General features: G+C 40.6%; 1 protein-coding gene across 1 annotated transcript in view; it reads left to right on the forward strand.

Moving 5' to 3' along the window:
- TG (thyroglobulin) overlaps positions 1-19,905 on the forward strand; it is a 162,912-nt gene that overhangs the window by 126,763 nt on the left and 16,244 nt on the right. The window contains exons 42-45 of the mRNA XM_064507891.1: positions 6,187-6,351; positions 7,103-7,270; positions 14,228-14,409; positions 18,967-19,074. Of these exons, the coding sequence (XP_064363961.1) occupies positions 6,187-6,351; positions 7,103-7,270; positions 14,228-14,409; positions 18,967-19,074 (623 nt within the window). The remainder of the gene's footprint in view (positions 1-6,186; positions 6,352-7,102; positions 7,271-14,227; positions 14,410-18,966; positions 19,075-19,905) is intronic.

Raw genomic sequence — 19,905 nt, forward strand, 5'->3', positions numbered from 1 at the left:
GATACTCTGTTTCCCCATTTTTATCTGGAAATTACAGTTCTAGTAGATTATGGAGGAAAAGCCATTTATATCTCAGTCTTGCTTCGCCTTGCTGGACAGACCTGTTGGTTCCCTATCTCACTTAGTGCATTAGTGTTTGCCACAAGTCTGCCTTACATGTCATAGAAACTTCTTGAGTTGGTCCCAAAGGTTTTTACTCCTCTGTTCTTGCAGGCAGACCACATCTAAAAGATTTGAAAAATGACATTAATGTCTTCAGGTATAGCCTTGCAATCTGGATGTTTTGTGAACTTCATGACTCTGGAGCACTTGCCATCATGCAGAATTAGACATCTAAGGAAAAGAAATGCAGGACACTGAAATGCCATTTTGCAAGAAATAAGAAGGCTGAAAATGAAGAATAATAATAATTACCTTCTGAAAATATTTTAAATCTAGCCTTTTAGAGAGCAATCTTTCGAGCTTTATGGAAAGAAGATTTATTGGTTACCTATTTGCAGCATATTTATTTTTACAGAGAGAAAAAAGCAGGATGTAAACAGTCTCTCTAATCTGGTAGCAAAAGAAATAACCATTGAAACTGAAGACATCTTCAAACAGAAATAAGGTACCATTTTCTGTCCGTGGAGTGATTATCTTTAGTCACAAATGCAAAAAAGAGATTGCATTCCGCATTTCTCAGTGTCTCTGAATGTGTTCTCATTGTCTTAGATGCTTTATGTGAGATCAGATTTTAGCCAAACTCAAGCCTTGTTGTAAGTGATAGGAAGCAGTTGAGCTCAGCAGTCAGGAAGGACCTTGGCTGTCCTGGAGATCAAACGAGATGGTCTAACAGATACTTCTGGCTGTTAACTGGATGCATCTGAGCCTGGAGAATGCCTGGGTACCCAGGAACACTATATTTAACAAATAACATATTGTTTTACAGCTTGTCTTATTTGGAAAAGTAGAAGCGCTGGGACATTTCGTTGGTTTGATGATTGGATTTTCACTAGGTGTATCCCAATCTCACTTTTAGGGTGATATTATCATCGCTATTTCTATTGTCTCTGGTGTTTTTTCGGCAAACAAAATGCCTGCTTCAGAAGGATTCTGCAACCTTATAGCTGTCTGACCTGTGTTAACTTGAGGGAGTACATGCGTCGAAGAGATGAACGTGGTTCAAGTAGGGTTTGCAGTTTCAAGTCAGGTTGGAAAAACAAGAGATCGTGATGTGAGAGGAAGAAGGTTTTGTGTTTACAGAGAGTGGGTGATTAAAAAGTAATTGCAGTAAAGTTTCTAATCATTAGATCTCTGGTGAATCATTTTTGAAAAGCTTTGCAGAAATGAGTTTTCAGAGGAATTAAAAGAGATTTAGCACTGCAGCACATACGGCAGTAGTCTTTTCCAGATGTGTCAGGAGACAGAGGCACAGCCTGCAGTAATAGTCTGTACATTCTTATTTATCATCTCATTGGAATCACAGCAAGGGGTGCTATTTAACTAAAAGTTTCTGCACCATGAGACATCTGAAGTGGAAAACTGGGTTTGCCTAGATGAGAATACAGTTAGATGTGACCAACGAGCTGTGAGAGATTTGGGATAGTATCTGTGCAGGTCTGGGAGGCAGGGTATCCCGGGAGAGTTTACAAGAGGTCTGAGGCTCAACTCAGCTGACCACAGCTTAATATCAAAGCTAGAATTCATCTTCATATAATACCAATTATCATTCATGAGCTTCTGAGCATTGTGAGCTGCTACATTTCCTAGCTTCTAAATGTCTACTGGCTAGCTTAACCTCTGATTTTGAAAAGAGAAGAAATGCTTGAAAAGCTGCTGGTCTCTGATCTAAACAGTACTGAAAGCTTAACCTTCCTTTTTCAATACCATCACTTGTTACACTAGCTACAGTTGCCCACATTTGTTGCTGTATTCTCCCTATTCCTGTAAATTTTGAGGAAGAATGTAATATTGCTATTCTGGATTGCACAGCTCGGCTGCAGCTACGTCTCAGCAGTTTGATACTGAATGCTGTCGTATGGGTCATTGTCAAAAAAGTAATCAGAATTTCCTCTGATGACAGCAGTCGATCCAGGAGGACAACTGAAACGAGAAGTACATGTGGCTCGAGTTTCATGTAAGCCCTCTTTTAAATGACGGTCAGATAAAAGTACCCTGTGGCAAACCCCCAGGATTGCTAACTTTAATGATTTTATAATAGATCTTGTATTGTTTAGAGGTTTGTTTTCTAAAAAAAAAACCTGCAAGACTTTGTGAAGATCTCAGCTGTTTCAAAAAGTAATTTATAGCTCTCGTGTTTATAGGTAGAGGAGGATTCTTGAAGAATTAAAAAAGAGAGGACTAACAAAATGAACACAGTGTGTATTTTTGAGCTGATCTCATGATTTTTGGTTTCCTGATTCATGATTCTGTCGTGTTGGTGGTAATGAGTGTCATTTAATGGAAATGAACAGTCCCTCTACTCATCTGTCTAAACAGCCCTATTTTTTAAAGCACACAACTCATGCATTACTGGTTACTGAGACTAATCTCATAAAGAAATTACAGCTTCTATGGGGAAAGACACCAACAGAAATGCTGAGTCCGACTATGTTATCCTCTACATGTTCTGAGCCTGCCTACTAATGTGGCTATGGTATTTAGGGAAGATTTCTGTATAATATGAAAACTACTGGCTCAAAAAGGAAGAAACTTAATTCTGGGCAGTATCCAGCTTCTGCTCTCATTTATTTGTTCCTGAGTTTTGTGGTGATGATGATAAAACAATGAGCCTGGATTGTGGTGTGAATTTGAGAAATGCAGAACTTGTGCAGTTTTGCTTGCCTAATTTCTGTGGTAAGAGAAGCCTTGTTTCCAAAGCTTGGAAAAAATTGCAGATGCACTGAGGGAAGGGAACATAAAGCTATTTCTTCTAAACTCCTTGAATAATGTCCTAAGTTCCTCTACCACCCACTTCCAGTCCCTCCCCAAAATTAAATATGAGTAACAGTACTGGACTTCACATCACTTTCAAAGCCCAAATGCAAGACATGCTTCCTGAATGCAGATGTTATCAAAAAAAACAGACTGAGGAAGTGGCTACTACCATGGAAAACAGAAGAAATAAGTAGAAAAAAAGTAGAGTGAATAAGCCTCTTGTAATCAATCATACAAAGAAGATAAAATATCCGCAGCTAGAACAAGGCTCCGAACAAGCCCTCTGTCTCTTGTCTCCTTCCTCTCCCTACCCCTGAAATACATCTGCAGAAGTTTTGAGTCTTTCTCTTATTCTTAGGGCTTGAACCATATCTAAAGCCAGCTTATGCGCGTCAGGTCCAATGACATGAAAATCTGGCTGTCCAGCCTTTTCTCCCTGCAGAGGGGGCTTGTGGGACGCTTCTATTCAGACCCTTTTGCACTTGCCATTTGACTCAGTACCTTGACCCAAGGCAGACTTTTGGTCCACAGAGATCTAATGGGGTAGGGAAATTTTGCATGGGTTTTCAAATGCCTGGGATGAGATGCACTCAGAACTAAGCATACCTTAAAATGCTTTCACTGGTCCCAGAAAATTTTGTGACCGCGTGTGTCATCTGATCTTAATGTTCTGTTTCCCTATCAAACTCAGTCTTCTAATTAGGCAACTTCTTCCACTTTTAGAGTTTGGGAAACTGAAGCCTCTGATAGTTTGTATTTTGTTATGCACGTCACTCAGCGGTACTGGATACTTGATAAAGGATACTGAGCACCTCCAGATCTAGTGTTAAGAAATAAGCTTGCAAGGTTGAAAGGTAGTAGTGTTGCACGATCCTAGATCTAATTTCTCTGCTACTCCAAGGTGGCACCCCGATTCCTTGCTCCAAGTGAAGAGCCAGGAGGCTACTCGTCTGGTGGAGCCGATGTGGGGAAAGTGTTTTCCTTTTCCTAGCCTCCCCCATCCCAGCTCTGGTGAATATGCTCTTCCAAAGGCCGAGGCAAAAAGGCAGCGTTCTCATTCTGCATTGTGTGGAGACACGCACAGAGATGCTCTCATCAAGGATATTTTTCTTTCTCTCTCATGAACAACTGAGTCAGCGCACTTAGTCCGCAGCAGGCAAATACCGTGCCTTGCAAACACAAAATAGGCCACCACAAGCCCACATGAGGATAAAGCCCATTACTCACTCAAGCTCTCATCTAATTGAGGGTGAACAGAGGAGTAATACCAAGGGCTGTTTATTTCTTTTTCTTTATTTCTTCTGCCCTCTTAAAACTGGAGATGATGCTTTTTTGGTGCTCTGGGATTAACAATCTTGGCTCTCTCTTTTGCTTATCTGCAACCACCCTGTAACTCAGTTATTAAGCTAAGAAATAACTGTGCTGTGATCTGTTTCCCAGAACCCTAACAAATGAAGAGAAACTTTACAGGAAGGTAGTGACACTGGAAGCTCTACAGAGAGAAAGCTAAAAAGACTGTCTCTGCATCCAGACAATAACTTCTTTCTAATTATTTTTGGAAACTGATTTCTCCAGTCGTGAGAAACGGTGTGCTATTAGTATCAATGAGTTCACTTGTTGGAAATATATTAAAAAAAAATGTCCTGGGTGCTTGCCAGGGCTGCACAGAGTTCCCCAGGCTCAAAGTTTTGAGTCAATTTCAAATTGAGGGTTTGCTTTTTGTTTTCTATTTCTTTTTAACTCGCTCCTCTTTTTGGTTTTTTTTCAGGCTTATAGTTATGCCTTGTGTAAGTTCAGTTTGAAGTAAGTTTATCAGTTCAATAGATCAGGGTCTTTCATATCATGCACCTACTTTTTTTTTCTTCTTTTTTTTTTTTTTTTTTTTTTTTTTTTTAGAAGAAGGAAGCTAATCTTAGCAGTTATTATAGTAAACTGATGTAAATGTTTGGAAATTAGTCATTTGAACCATGTCACAGCTATTCCAGCCTTTCTGTTCTAGGTCAGATCTTATCAGATTTATGCTAATTTATCTGCATTTTAAATAAGTAGTTCTTGTGTTTTTTATTCAACAATAACCATCTTTTCTTGATGAAGTCACTTCCAATGCTGCCACAGCTGCAGGAAAGATGGGAAAGGAGTTTGGTATAGTGATTGGACTGTAGTGGGTGCTCTGATTTTGACATGCTCCGGTTTTGGTTAATTTTTTGCAACTTAAACTCCATATCTAGTTTTAAATTACAAAGTAGGATTTCTCTGCCATTAATTTTTAATCCTAGAACTTCAGCCTAAGTTGTGAAAATCAAGCTCAGTTCTTTCTGTTTTTACATCAGCAGCAGTGCTAGTAAAGAACCCAAGATCATTTTCAATAAGCGTAGCTAACTCTGGGATGCTGAGATATAAAACACTGCTGGCAATAAGAAGTGGGTAAGGTCTGGAAGCATGCCCTGTGCCCACATGTGAAGTTTGGAGTGCACACCACAATAATCAGTGTATATTATAGCTCAGTGAAAGCCATGATCATTGTCTGAATAAAGTAAATAATAAATTCATGGAAACTCAGAACTAGATGGGTCCTGGTCACTGTGTCCAGTTTACAGGTATTGCTGATAGCATTTCATATACCACAATTAATAAACTTCTCAAGACCCAGATTAAAATGGGTTAGGCTTTTGTTTCCACTGCTTCTGCTCATAGCTGTTCCAGGCCCTTACTTCTCTTTGGATTAGCTATCTTAGAATTTCTAGCCTAAATGTATTCATAGTCAGTATGATTAGTAGTGCTCATTTGGCCTTGTACAAGTGTTGTCCTAAGGCATGAATAGCTCTTCATTGATTCATTCATAAAGATCATGTCCACTGTCAATCCTTGTTTTTCAAAGTTAAGCAAGCCAGACTCTTTGGTCTCCTCCTGTAAAGTGAGGTCTTCATTCCATGATGTGCCTCACAGCACCTTTTTTATGCCTGAATGTTTGTGTCTTCTTCCAGCAAGGTTTTCAGAAGGCTGTTTCATGGATGATTTGTGACTTGGTTATAGACCTAACATAGAGGTGTTTCAGAGGTTTTCCAAAATGTCAGCTGGAGAGCTGAGAAACAGCTAAACCTCTCCTCCTCTCGCCTCACTTGTAGCATTAGAACTTGCTCCCTATTTTTAAAACACCAGTTTTTTTCACATTCAGTGACTGACTAGATTTTGCTTCTCATCCTTTTTCACCTGCACTAGGGGACCAGGTATTTTGACAGGATGTATTGACTGAGAGCCTTTCTTTTCCAGGGAGGTTCAGCTTTTTCTCCAGCATCCATCATTACTGAGAAGAGAGCACAGACCCAAGCGGCAGTCCTGGCTGAGGATTTGGGATGCCCTTCATCCACCAGTGAAGAAATTGTAACCTGCCTTCGCCAGTTGCCTGCTCGTGTCCTCAATGATGCGCAGACTAAGGTATGCCATAGCAATGTACATGTCATTACGCAAGGAACTAAAAAGCAATTTCCACAGATAGGAAGCTGGGAGAAAGCTTGAAAAATAAATTGGGGGCTGAATCCTTGTGAAAGAGGACCCATGATGGCTTTGGTGGAATGATGCTAATGTCCACGATGCACCAAACTCTGGCCTAAAATATGTGCAGCTTGATTCTTCTTTAGATTAAAATCTCTTAACACTGCTTTGATCGTATCTTCTAAAATGGTTCTAAATATAGTTTTTGGCTTCTTTCAATCCTCTCTTTACTGCCAGAGGATGCTATGCTTAAGGAGAATTGGCTCGCTGTAGCTTTGATAGTAACTTTTTTGCAGAAAAGGAAGTGGGAAGGGATATCAGTGTTTTGACTCAACACTGAGCTTGTGAAAGCTGCAGTACAAACAGTTTTGGAGATGGATTCTTTACCAGCAGAGGAAAACACCTACTGGCAATACATTTTCCAGTCAGGCACAGCATTGAGCCAATCCCTAATTTAAAATAACATTTTTACGACTAATAGGGCCATCCATTCTTTTGTCCAGCTCAACTCTTGATTCATCTATTGAGACTGACAGCTAAAGCATTGCTTCCTGCCAATTGAGTTTGCTCTTAGGTTAACTGATCACTTGTCCTCTTTAAAGCCATCAGTTCAGTTCTCTGAAACATAAGTAAATTGGAAATGACCAGGGTAAGCTAACTGAATTGCATTATTATTGCTTCTTTGCTAACCTAGCTCCTAGCCATAAGTGGACCATTCCAGTACTGGGGTCCAGTGATGGATGGAATTTACCTTCAGGAACCTTTAGCTAAAGCCCTGCAGCGTCCTCAGCTTCGAAAAGCTGATCTGCTTATTGGAAGTGCTCAGCAAGATGGGTTGATCAGCAGAGCTAAGGCAATTAAGGTAGGAAGAGACACACTGTTAAGGAATTGATGCTATTGCTGTTATTTCATATATATAAAATTATATATATAGTAATTCTTTGCTGGCTGGACAGATTCTTTTTGACTTCTACAGTGTGTGAATTATACTCCATACAAATACACAGGGGTATTCTCCATCATCAGCCAGTCCTGTTTTGGCTGATTAATGGAATTATCATACCTATTGATTAACACTGCTGGGGGAGATATGAAGAGGTGAGAGATCAACAGTGATTTAGCCTGCATTAGTACACAGCACCACATTTTACTGGCTTTTCAATCCTTTTAGTATTGCAATCTCAGATGTGCCCTACTAAGAAAAAAGCAAGGTCATATTAAACTTCACTGATAGGATCTTCACTGTGGAGCAGGGCTTAGTCTTTTCCATGCTAACTATTTCTGTACCAACCAGTTTTCTCCAAGTCTGTAAGAAGTACTCCTTCTTGTAAAGATGCCTCTGAACAAGGACTAGGTATGACTAAGAACAGTATTTGCCTGGTCTATGAGCTAGGGTTAATAAGCTCATGTTTCAGGGAATAACCTGCTGAAGTGAAGTTTTTGTGCTATGCTTTGGATATAAAAGTCCTCAAAAGCATAAAGATCTTCCTGGAGGGTATTTATATCTTCTTGTGGACCCTGTGGCACTGTCTGTTCTTCAGCATATCAACCTCTTCTACTTCAGTTGCCCAGCTCTACAATAGGAACAAAAGCACTTCCCCATTTAACATTGCTGAATTAAATTGCATGTTGCAGAGTGCTCAGATGTATGATAATGGTGTCAACAGGAGACTCTAAGATAGCAGGAACTATTTTGAGGGTTAGATAAGTGAGCTGCAGGTCTGTTGCTATCTTTCTGTAAACGTGGAGATCTCATCTCTTAGGAGGCAGTAAAAAGCCATGCTCTCTTTGTGGTAGCCAGTAACGCAAAGACCATTTCACTTCAGAATTAATGAGAAAATGACCCCTTTGAAAGAAGGCTCATTTAAATTTGATATTGCTTTAGTCTCCATCAGAATTTTTCTGCTCTTTTTCATGTATTCTCCTTCTCTTTTGCGATCAATTAGAAGTGGAAATCAGGTATGGGAAATGGACTCTGATTCAGCAGAGCTGCAGATAATGATCCAGTTCCTGTAAGAGGGGAATAAACCATAGTAACCGTAGTACAAGTCATGTGATGAAGATTAGGAAGTGAAATTCTTTCTCTTGCCACTACTTCCATATGCTACAGTGGAGTGTAAAACGGAGCTGAAGAAGTTCCATGCAGCAAACCATGATGTCAATGAAACCCACAAGTGTGAGCAGCCAGCTCCGTCGGGTTGAAATGAGAAGGAAAAACACTTGCAATTGACAGCTTTACAGTAAAATGATGCCTTTAAAAAAAGAAAATACGGAATAACTTCTTTATTTACAGGCTTTCAGAAAATATGGTTGGAAGGAGATTCAAAAAGTTACTGTATGCCTGAAAAATGGTTACATCTACCTTAACCTGAGAGAGCTGTTTTAAAATCTCCTGGTGTTGGAGATCCTCTGATCTCCCTTGGCAAGGGGGATCTTTAACTATCTTTAGTTGGAAGAATACTTCTTTTTTAGGCATTATAATAGTACCTAGGAACCTCACTTGGTGCTACTGCTATAAATCCAATTTCTTTTCCAGAAAATTCTTAATATTCGTGGTAGGTAGTTATATTTAGTTTTCTACCTTTTGACTTCCTTAAGCCATTTTCATGTTATCACTGAAACCTGGTACTTTTTTCATTCATATTTTCCTATTATTTCTTCCTTCCTGTGTCGTTAGGTTTCGGGGGCTTGAGGGAATACGATTGCTTTGAATCGTCCATCTTGCTGTCCTAGGTTGTTTCCTTAAAGATGTGCTGCAAGGTTAAAAATTCCTGTTTTCTTCCTTGTCCGAGCACCTAGTATATTAATTGCTGGGAAATCTTAGTACTACCTCCTTCATTAAACTGTTTAAAAAAATGCATTTTCCAGGTGCCAAAGAGCATTGGTGCATCATAGGTGTGACGATGTGTGGTTGCAATCAAACTCAGCTGATGAAGTCCTGAGTAGGCCACAGGCGTATTTAACCCCAGTTGCAGAAACCAGTATGGGTGGTGGTTGTTACCGAGAAGTCTGTGCCCTGTTTCCTCCATCAGAATGTCACGAGGGATCGTGCTGTGGGCTAATGCTCCTTTCCATTTCCCACAATCAACCTAGAAGAAGGTTTTGAGAGAACCCGTGCTGCATCTCCCCCTTCTCTCTTATTAATTTAAAGGTTTCTCTTGAAGTGGATCTGGCTTGCATCTGTTCAGGAAAATCCAAAGCTGTTTTCACTCATATTCTGAGGAAGGTGGGATGGCTTGGCTGGTAGACAGAGCATTAAGCTGAACTCAGGGAACCAAGATATAGTTCTCAGATTGCTTCTGACTGCCACCAGTTGTTTAACGTAGCCTGTAAAAAGGGGACCAAACCTTTCCAAGGGCAAAACTATCTTCTCTTATCAATATTGCAACAAGGAGAAAATCCACCTGTGACTGTGGATATATTCCAGTTCTGTAGTGAGAAGAACCATGTAGGTACTTGGGTAGATAAATGGCACAGCTAAAGGGTCCTGTGGCAAGTGTGCAAAGCTGGCAAAGTCCTTCTTTTCCATCTCATGCAGAACAACAGATTCCAGTGTAGCCAGCCATGCAGACTCCAGATGCAGAGTGTGGGAGATGGAAAAAACTTGGGTCCTGTTGGCCAGTTCCCCCAGTTACTGGGAATATGTGTGCTAGCAAATTCAGGTAATCCTGCCTGGGCTTGCTCTCTTAATTCTGGTTCTGTAAATGGTGAGGAGATGCTTTTAGCCATGCAGATGCAAGGCTGCTTGAGACAGGATGCAAATCTTACCACCTCGAACTAGAGCCCCATGCCAGTTTTACAAACTCTTAGCAGTCAAGTCTTATGAGTGGGGCTAAAACCTCCAGACTGCATCCAGCCTTGGAGGTGGTAAATCCAGTTTGCACCGTGTTGCTCTGTGGGGCTTACTGGTGTTTGGCTGTGCAGGGTGTCTCTGTGCTGCCACTACAAGCCTGTGCTTATGCTTGATAAGACTTTCATAATGCACTATTATGTGGCATATGGTGCTGTTAAGGCTGAACCTGTTACCACAGTTCCCAGGGCAGGCTTTCAGGATATTAGCTTTGAGCAGTCATAGATTAGGGCAGCTGAGCAGAAACCTCCAAAATTGTTGATTTCAATTTCCAACTGGGCAAAATTTTATTGCTGTGTTATATGTGATGCTCAGGTGGGAGGATCTAATGGTTCCCATTGGCATTAAATATATACAGATTCATTCATTCTGATCTGTATGTGTGTTTGTCGGTATATACATGTATGGCAGTGGAGAGATTTTTATATCCACCAATACGTTCTGGGTCTACTAGGTAATCTCTGCATTGCAAGGATTGTTAATTTTCTTTTTAGTTAGTAGATTAAAGTTACACTTTCTGTGTTTCCTTTCTTTCTTTATCTTCTTAGTACAAATCTATCTGGCTGTAGAGCCCGGAACAGGGACATGGGGGGAGCGGATAGATAGAAATATAATCTATTTATCCCTTGTAAGCAACTGGATCCATACAGACCAGATCTCCACCTCCACCACAGTAAAGTCAGTTAATTTTTTTATGGGTAAAGTTACTCATAGCTGCCATCTGTTGTATGCAGCTATGTATATTAACTGTAATGACCTGGGGTGCAACGTCCTGTTAAATGTCATCACTGAGGAGAACAGGCTGATATCCGCCCTTCGTTTCATCTTGCAGCTTAGCTGGAATCATTGAAAGCCCTCTGCTGAACTGCTAGTGGGGTCTTTCTCCTTCTCTTGTGAATATTATCAAAAGCCGTTAAGGCTTTGCATCACCAGAGCAGTGGAAAGCAGTGTGCCTGCTGTCTTTAATTACTTTCTCACCTACTTTCTAAAACATGTTGAAAAACCCACTGTAACTCTGAGGTCGGTTGCTCATAACTCTTTAAAAAGTTAACAGAATGTAGATTTTTTAAAAAATAATGTGCAGCTGTTTTTATTAATGCAGCAGCAGCTGCTGTGTCTACTGCTATTTGGAAAATGTCCCTTGGTCATATATTTTATAATGGAATTGAAATATATTTTCTAATTAGACATGGAAAAATGGTCAAATTGAATCAGTTTCTGAAAAATTAAAATGCTTTTTCTTTGTAATGTTTCATGGGCTTTATTTTCACTTTATCACCTTTATTTGTACTATCATGTTAATGTCAGATGTTTAAATTATATCATATTGCAGTCAAAACGACTCTTGAAACATAATGTTTCAGAATTTTTGCCAATGTGGGATTTCTGTGCTTGGTGGGAATGATAATCTCAAAATATCTGACAAATGCTAGTGCTATTTTTCATCCAGCTCTGCCTATTCAGTCCTCCTTTAGCTGACTTAGCACTTCATGGGGTCCGCAGTCTATTATCAGTGATTGCTGAGAAAGGTCACCAGGATCTGGGGGGCATTTTGAAGATCACAGAAACTAGTACCTAAGCACAATAAAAAAACCTAAGAGCGACCGCACTGAGTCAGATCAAAGGCCCATTTAACGCAGAATGTTGTTTTCAGCAGCGGCTAAGAGTGGATGCTTGTAAGAATAGGGCAAGTAAATGCGATGCTTCTGCCACATGCTCTCGAGCCTCTAGCATTGCAGCTCAGGGACTTCCTAACCTGAATCAGTCTCTCTGTATTTAAAAACCATCAACTGTTTTTTCTTTTCTTTTCTTCCATAAATTTGCTTGTGAAATTTCATCTGCAGAACTAGTCCACAACTCTGCGTTGTATGAGGAACTATTGCCTTCGTTTGGTTTTTCAAAAGTCACGATTATGTGACGCTTGCTAGTTGAAGAGAGTGTGAAGAATCAGTTCCTAGGTACACGATCAGTCCCCTGAGGTTTATTTCTCTCTGTCTTTCTCTATTTCTATCTTTCAAGTATCCATGGCAGGTGTAGAATAAAGTACCAAATCCACTGACAAAAAGAAAATGAAAGCATTGCAGGACACTCTACACTTAAGAGCTTGGGCTCTGTTGTGATACAGAAAAGCTTCTCTTCTTAACCATATTTGCTGGCTAAAGCCACCAGCATCAGTCAACGAACAAGAGATTTCATCAGATGGTTAGAGAGCAGCAATGCTACTGCTTAGTGGAGACCTGAAGTCTGCTGAAGCCAGTGGAAAGATTGCTTCTGCATTCAGTGAATTTTCAGTCAGGTCTTCAATGATAATTTCCATTTCTTGAAGAAAAATATGCGTGGCCTTGCTGTGTGCACACTGAGTGATTTCGCAGGCAAGTGTGCTCTGCAGTTTCGTATGTGGCGTTTGTGCATATGAAATGACGTGTCATGCGTGAGTTGCAGACGTTTTTCGAATACTGCCATTTTACTAACACTAGCACGACATGACTGTTTTCACTTTGTATGAGCCAAAATCTAGCTAAAGAAGAATTCATTACAAATACAAGGAAAATTGCCAAGATTTCTTGGGACCTTGCGATATTTGGTAGTATTTTGAAATCCCTTGTAAAGTCATTTAATTGAACTGTGCAAAGCATTAGAGTACATAAGTAAGGACAGGCCTAGGCCTCAGCAGAAAGGGACTTACTTTCCATCTTTCATTTCTGTGCATCTGTTGAAAAGTAATTATTCTCTTTGTACTTTCTGTGTAGGGTTGTGTTTCTTCTAGCTGGGTGATGAAAACCAGCTGCGGGCCATCAAAATAATATATTCAAAAAGCATCTATAGTAACTTGACTGAGTGGACACTGATCTATTTTGTTTCAGACTGGTTGCCCAAAATAATACAGGCAGTTTATTAGATCTTTCTCTCTGGAATTCAAATACAAAGTCTCAGCCAGTGTGTACCTGTAAGTTGCCATCTTTAGAAGGGACTTGATCCACAGGAAAGCTGAGGTTCCAGGGTTGGTTTTTTTTTTTTTTTTTTTTCATGAAGTTGCTCTGTGTCCAAACCTGGAATAAATTCTGTCTGGAAAAAAAAGTGTGAAAAATCTGAAAGGATAAAATAAAAAAGCTTTCTCAAAGAAAGATACGTTGAAAAAATCTAGCAGACTTTACCTTCATTAAAAATAGGATCAGGTAAACAGACTGGGGTAAGAGATGGTCTCTCTCAGTAATTCTGCAGTGGCATGGGCTCAGTGCTGTGGGTGAAATGCCTTTTTGTCAGGAAAGGTTTCCATCTGCAGAAGACCTCGGGAAAAGGGCATTTCACTGTAGGTTTGTCTGAAAGGCAAGGAAAGGGTTGTGAAGTTTGAAGATTGGGGCTGTTACCTGATTTGGGATTTGGAGAAGAGATTTACTCTTCTTGGGCTAAGGCAGGTGTCATTCCAGAAGGGACTTACATACAGGCTTTAGGGCAGCCACATTTTTCATAGACCTTTTCAGAAGAGTCACAGAGGGATATAGCCATGAAACAAAGTTATGGTCTATTAGCTTTCTGGAATTTCCAAAGGAAAGGAGCAATATCTTCTATGCCCTCTCTCCCCTTTAGCTTTTCTGCAGAGAGCTTATCAGAAAGACAGCACTGGGCACAACCACGTTGGGGAACTACAATGCAAAGACACCAAGACTACCTCTGTAAGAGCCAGCCAAGTTTCTGTAGTATTAGAGCCACATCCACACAGCACTGTATCTGTGCTTTTGACTTAGCAACTTAGGGAGTCAGTCCTATAATACATTTTGAGGAAGCCAATCCTGCTTGTCCTGATTGTCTTGGGAAAGCAGGAATAGGATTGTGCCCTACTTCTTCCCCTAGGGATCAGAGATTGTAGTAGAGAGGACTCGTTCCAGCAGAGGGAGATCTGAACCTATATTGCTCCAGAAAAAAAATGCATCTTTTGTTGTTTGTAAATTCCATGTGTTTTGCTCTCAGAAATTTGAAGAAAGTCAAGGAAGAGGCAACAGCAAAACAGCCTTTTATCAGGCTTTGCAAAATTCTCTAGGAGGAGAAGAATCCAACGTGTTCCTTGAAGATGCAGCTACATGGTATTACTCCCTCGAACACTCAACCGATGATTATTCATCCTTTTCTAGGGCTTTGGAAAATGCCACCCGGTAAGCAATTCATCTTATTAGAACCATGTGACGGGGGTTAAGCAAGGTTTACTTTGCTTATCTCAAGTGTACATTTATATTCTGAAAAGCTGGAGATGTTCTTATGCAAATGAGCAGAAAATGAGCAACAACAAGAACACAATTTCATTTTCCATGAAGTTTCCAATGTCAGTAGTAAACAAAAATTGAAATGACCTTTGTCTTCTTAAATGTTTGAATTAGCAAACTACTAATATTTTTCTGGATACTCTTTCATAGCAAAGATGTCTTGATTGTTTGCACACTCTGCATCAACTATTGCTTGAGCCTTCTCATCCCTGTGACAACAGAAGAACTAATAGACTGACTTTTGTTCAAAGACAGCTGCTAATTGTATGGTTAGATACTTTTCCTAGCTGTCAGAAATTTGGAGACCTTGCAGCCACTCTTGCAGATTGCAGAAATACTGAAACCTTGAAATTAAGTAGTTTTAAATTATTTTTAAATGGTTATTTAGGTACTTGCTAGCTTTAGATGGTCAAGTTTGAAAACACTGATTTCAGCAATTATAAGAAGTTTTATATTATCAAATCTGGAAAATACATTTCTTCCTAATGTCAGGCTTTCTACAGGTGAGTCTCCAGTGGAAAACTGAAGCATTTGCAAATGTTCGGCAAAGTGGCTCTCAACCCAGTTCTGTGCACAGCTGATCTCTATTTTACAAAGAAATAACCTATGGCAGAAGAATCCCCTTAGGCTTATTTCTGCATTTGCGTGTAATCATTTGTGTATAAAGTCACCAAATCAGTATTTTACTCCCCTCGTGTGTGGTTTTCCATGGTGAGAGAAAACAGAATCAAGCTGTAGAGTACTTCAGTAGGAACATAAAATCTTATGGTGGAGCTGAGAAAACATGATTTCCAGCTCTTGCCCCCTGCTTTATCCATTAGGACACACCGTAGACTCCCAAGGCCTCCCAGCCTCATCCAGTGGAAATAGTTGTAATGTGACGAAATGTTAGCAGATGCTTAGCCTCTTGTTTATACACTCCCATACTTTGAATTGAAATATTGGCAGTCTTCCATCAGGAGGAGGAGGATGAGCAGTGGGATTGAGTCCCTGGCTAGGGCCATGTTCAGACCAGTTGTTATATGTGCATAACTTGGACCTCATGATCTCTCTCTCCGTTAACTGGGTATGCCTTCAGGTCCAGCAGTTCTGGATAGCGGTCAGTATGAGTAGTTCATTGCCCTGTTGAAACAAGGCTCCACAGCAATCATAACACCAAAGCTGGGCACCTACGGTAGGCCACAGAGACTGGCTGGTATCTTTAGCCTGGGTCACGTGGTGGCTTTGATATGCTGTTTGGTCTACAGAGAAGGCTGTCGATTTTGCTCTCTCCTGCCCTGGGAGCCAGTGCGCTCTCGTAGCTTGAGTGGAGAGAGATGTCTGGAGGCTGTGCCCATTTCTGTGAAAGGAGGAAAACTGAGATGAAATCTCCTTTCCTCCTCTTCACTGCCTCCATGCAAAATCTGGGGCTGAGTGTTTAAGTGGAATACATTTTCAGAAAACAAATTAAAAAACGCTTTCCCATTTCTTGCCTCTGCTTAATGTGCATTTTTGTTTTGAAAACTCTTTCTATTTCCAAGGTGGTTTGTTTTATAACCTGCTAGTCTGAGTTTTCCTAGCGTGCCACCCAAGCTGTTTCACTCCTGTTTTGACAAGAGATGTCGTAGCTACGAGCTTGTGGTATCTGCATTCTCAGCACCGCAGTTTTCTGCCCCACTGTGGGCCTGTCTGTGAGACATTAGAGATGAGCTGCTGCTTTCAGTAGCCCTTTGGCCTTCATTAGAGTCACAGGCTGTTGCTCCAGGAGAGCCTCAGGGAGCAGGGAAAGAAAAGGAGCCAAGATTCCCTTAGAAAAGTCCAATCCAAGACAGCAGTGACCAAATCTGTTTGGGGAATGTTTCTGGGTGGTCCAGGTGTGCTGCTGTGTTGAGGTCATGGAGTAAACAAGCAAGAAGGCTGTGGGTTGAGCTGCATGCCATTTATCAAGTCTAGCACCATGCTGCATTTGCTCCGTCTCGTAGCCTGTCCCAACCACAGGCTACCAGTCACTGCAGTGTCTGATGGTACCACCTGTGGCTTCTGGTATTAAAAAAAAAAAAACTTGAAAGCACAGTGGTTTATGGGCATGAAAGCTAAAGTTAGGACTCATCTTGAATCTCTTTTCATCATCACTGATAACCATGGGGACTGTAATTTTTTGGTCAGCTCAGTGAGGTTTTAAACCATAATAAAGCACTGAAGGGATTAAGTTTTAACCCTTCTTCCCATCCAGAGATACCTCTGTAAGGATCCATCACAGCACCGGGCTGTCACGTTCTGTCACCCATGTTCATTGCAGAGCTCTGCGTGGTGCGAACGCTAGCTCTGACTTTCACAGACCTACGACAGCTAGCATGTCGCCTGTCTGCAGCAGGACTGCAGTGTACGAATATCCCTTCTGACTCAGCCTGTGAGCAGCCCACAGCATCCTTATGGGCATAAGAATTACCTGCTTATTTCCCCTATGAAGCAAACAACTCCCCTAGAGAGAGAAGTGGTTGGCTTAAAGACTCACCACGAGCAAGCAGAAGGCTCAGAAATGAAGCCAGGACAACTGATGATAATGCCTTGCTTTAATCACTTTGAAAATGACTCCAGCTCCAGCAGAGAAGGGAGTCAGCAATTACACAATTAGTTACTTACATCAATATTACACAGTAGGAAGAGAGAAGAGTTCTGTCTTTTTGTTTTTTTCTTTTTTTAACAAAAACCTACCACCAGCATAAATATTTAACCCAAGAAAAGTTTTATGTTATGAAATTCTCATTAGTTGCTCAATTTTTAAAAAGCTTATAAAGAATGATAGAGCGCCATAAGTGGTTGTTATAAACTATATTCATTGTGCGGTTTTAAAGCATTTCTACTTTTAAAATTGTTTTAGCTTCAATTCTCTGATATTTTTTTCCAGATATAAAGTTTCACTTTTCTTTTTTTTTTTTCCTTTCTTTCTTTTTTTGAGGGGGGAAGGGGGCAGTATTCTGTGCCTATAAGAAACAGACATTTCATTTTTATGGTTACTATTTTTGTTTTTAATTTCCCCCAAATAGTTGACTTTTTTCCCCTGTACTGCCAACTGAGAAACAGTTTTCAGTGGTGAATTTATCCCACAGCATTTCTTGAGCACTAATGCTCTCAGCAGACTCCCGACTTTTCAAAGTCCATCTGCTCTTGTAAGCCTCATGCTGGTAGGTATGTGAAGAACAGCAACTTTCATTTCATATGGGTGTTGTCAACCATAACTGTCAAAGAGCATTGTGGTCAGTCAGCCCATAGCTTGTGGTCTCGGAAATGGGCTTAAAATAAACTCTGCTGCACAAAGATAGCTGCCCCAGTAGTGGCTTTCATAACCATAATAGTTAAATAAAGTAACATGTTTTTATGCTTCTCTGACACTGTTGTTTCTTGCCATCAGTCATTCTTTTTTTTACCAACCAAATTTGAAGGAACAGCTAGCGTTTCAGGTTCGCTAGATTCAGAATTGAAACGTTCCACTTCCGTAGCAGATACGTTTGCATGTATTCACATAGTTATGGATATATAAACACCCAGGGAGTGTGTTGAGTCCTTGGGCACATGTAAAACGTGGGGTGGTGATGTATGTGTGTATATATATATAATACTGCCTGGGTCGTAGTAACATATTTTGCAGTAAAGTGTCCTACTGTGTGGCTGCCCCTCTTGAACTCCTTGTACTCTTCCCAGCTAGTGCTCACCCCCGTTCCAGACTCCCAGCACCTCTTCTTGAGGCAATGGCAGCTCGGAAGGTCTGGATATATTTGCTTCCTTGTGGTGTATCCCTTCACTCATACCTTTGCTTTGCAGTACCCGGTGATAAATCGATCATTTAACTATCTCTCTGTACCCTTCTTGTTTAACCTTTCTCTCCCAGACAGCTGCACTGGCTGTTCTGTACTGCTGAGCTCTGGCAGACAGATGCCCTGCAGGACATCTGGAAAAGAGGTCTCTTCCTTCTCCCAGCTCTGGAAATTGTCCAAAATCACGCTGATCCAGAGGCAGAAGTGATATTATTGAACCTTAACCCAGGAAATACCTAAGTCCTTTTACTATATGTTATTGCAACCTGCTAATTCCAGAATAGGAGTTTTATACAGGCCTAGGCCTGCATAAACTAACGGCAAGAGGGGAGAAAGGACTGTTTTTTGGCCAGATTGCTCCTTACATGCCAAATCCTGTGTACTTCGTATCATTGCCATTGTTCAACACTCTATAAAAAGCAATTGTAGATAAATTTTAATGGATTTTAAGCTGTACAGATCTTATAGGAGGTGAATGTGGTTTGCACTTTGAAGATGGAAATATGTGCTGTTTTGGAAGATTTAAAGTCATCTATCAATACAGAGAGAGTCCTATTTGTTGCCTCTTTGCCTCTTTCTTTTTTTTTTTTTTTTTTTTTTTTTTTTTTTTTTGTTATGTGACTATGTCCGTTCCCTGCTCCTCCTTTTTTATCAGTGACCAGTTTATCACATGTCCCATCATAAACATGGCCAGTCACTGGGCTGCTGACTCCAGAGGAAATGTCTTCATGTACCACGTACCTGAAAGCTCCTCACAGAGCAGGTAAGGAGATGTGTTTTATTGCATTTCTTGGATTTAGGGTTTGCAAAAACAGAGCTGTCCTTTTGGGCTTCTTGTGGAGTAAGTGGTTAGATGTAGGTATCTCAAATGGACAGTTCAGATTGGCCAGGGGAAGAGTTGTTCTCTGATAAGTTACTTCTCCCTGTTGACTGTATAGGAATACTTGTTTTTGAACTGAGCCACCTCGAGTTAGATGTCTAAAGTAGGTTTCCCTTTTCAGCCAACTTACCTACCTTTGCCAGTTCCAGATAGGGATTTAGATTTCTTCTCTGTATCTGATAAATCTTCTGCAAAGGACCAGAATGTGTTTTAAGTCATCAGGAGTCAATAGTTCTTAAGGTAAATGGGGTAAAATTTTCTAACAACTCAACCGTAATTTAACACTGCCCCCTTTTGAAGTCAGTGCAGTTGTAGCACAATTATACTGACTGGTCTTCAGTGTGGACAGGATCTGGGATTTATTCCTTCCTCCAGCACTGTAACTTCTGATCAGCCAGGAGACTGTCTCATGGGAGGAAAAATATTTATGAAAGTGAGTATTTGGAAACTCAGGATCTATGTCATCCTTCATGTTAGCAGCTTGCTTGAAAAATTTTCAGTGGGAGAAGTTGCATCATATTTTAAGTGAGAGAAAGGCCAAAACGCCAGTGACAGATGTAAATGGCTTGTTCTGCAGGGCCTAGAACAAGCTGGTAGCCACAGAGTATTAAGCTGACCTTCCTTGGTTTTATTTTAGACACAACCCCTCCCAGAAGTCAGGATGAGCCACTAGTTTCCACGCAGTGGTTAGCACTTTGTGCTGCTACGTGAGAT

Source organism: Dromaius novaehollandiae, chromosome 2 (assembly GCF_036370855.1).
Source record: "Dromaius novaehollandiae isolate bDroNov1 chromosome 2, bDroNov1.hap1, whole genome shotgun sequence".
In the NCBI taxonomy this organism is placed as follows: Eukaryota; Metazoa; Chordata; class Aves; order Casuariiformes; family Dromaiidae; genus Dromaius; species Dromaius novaehollandiae.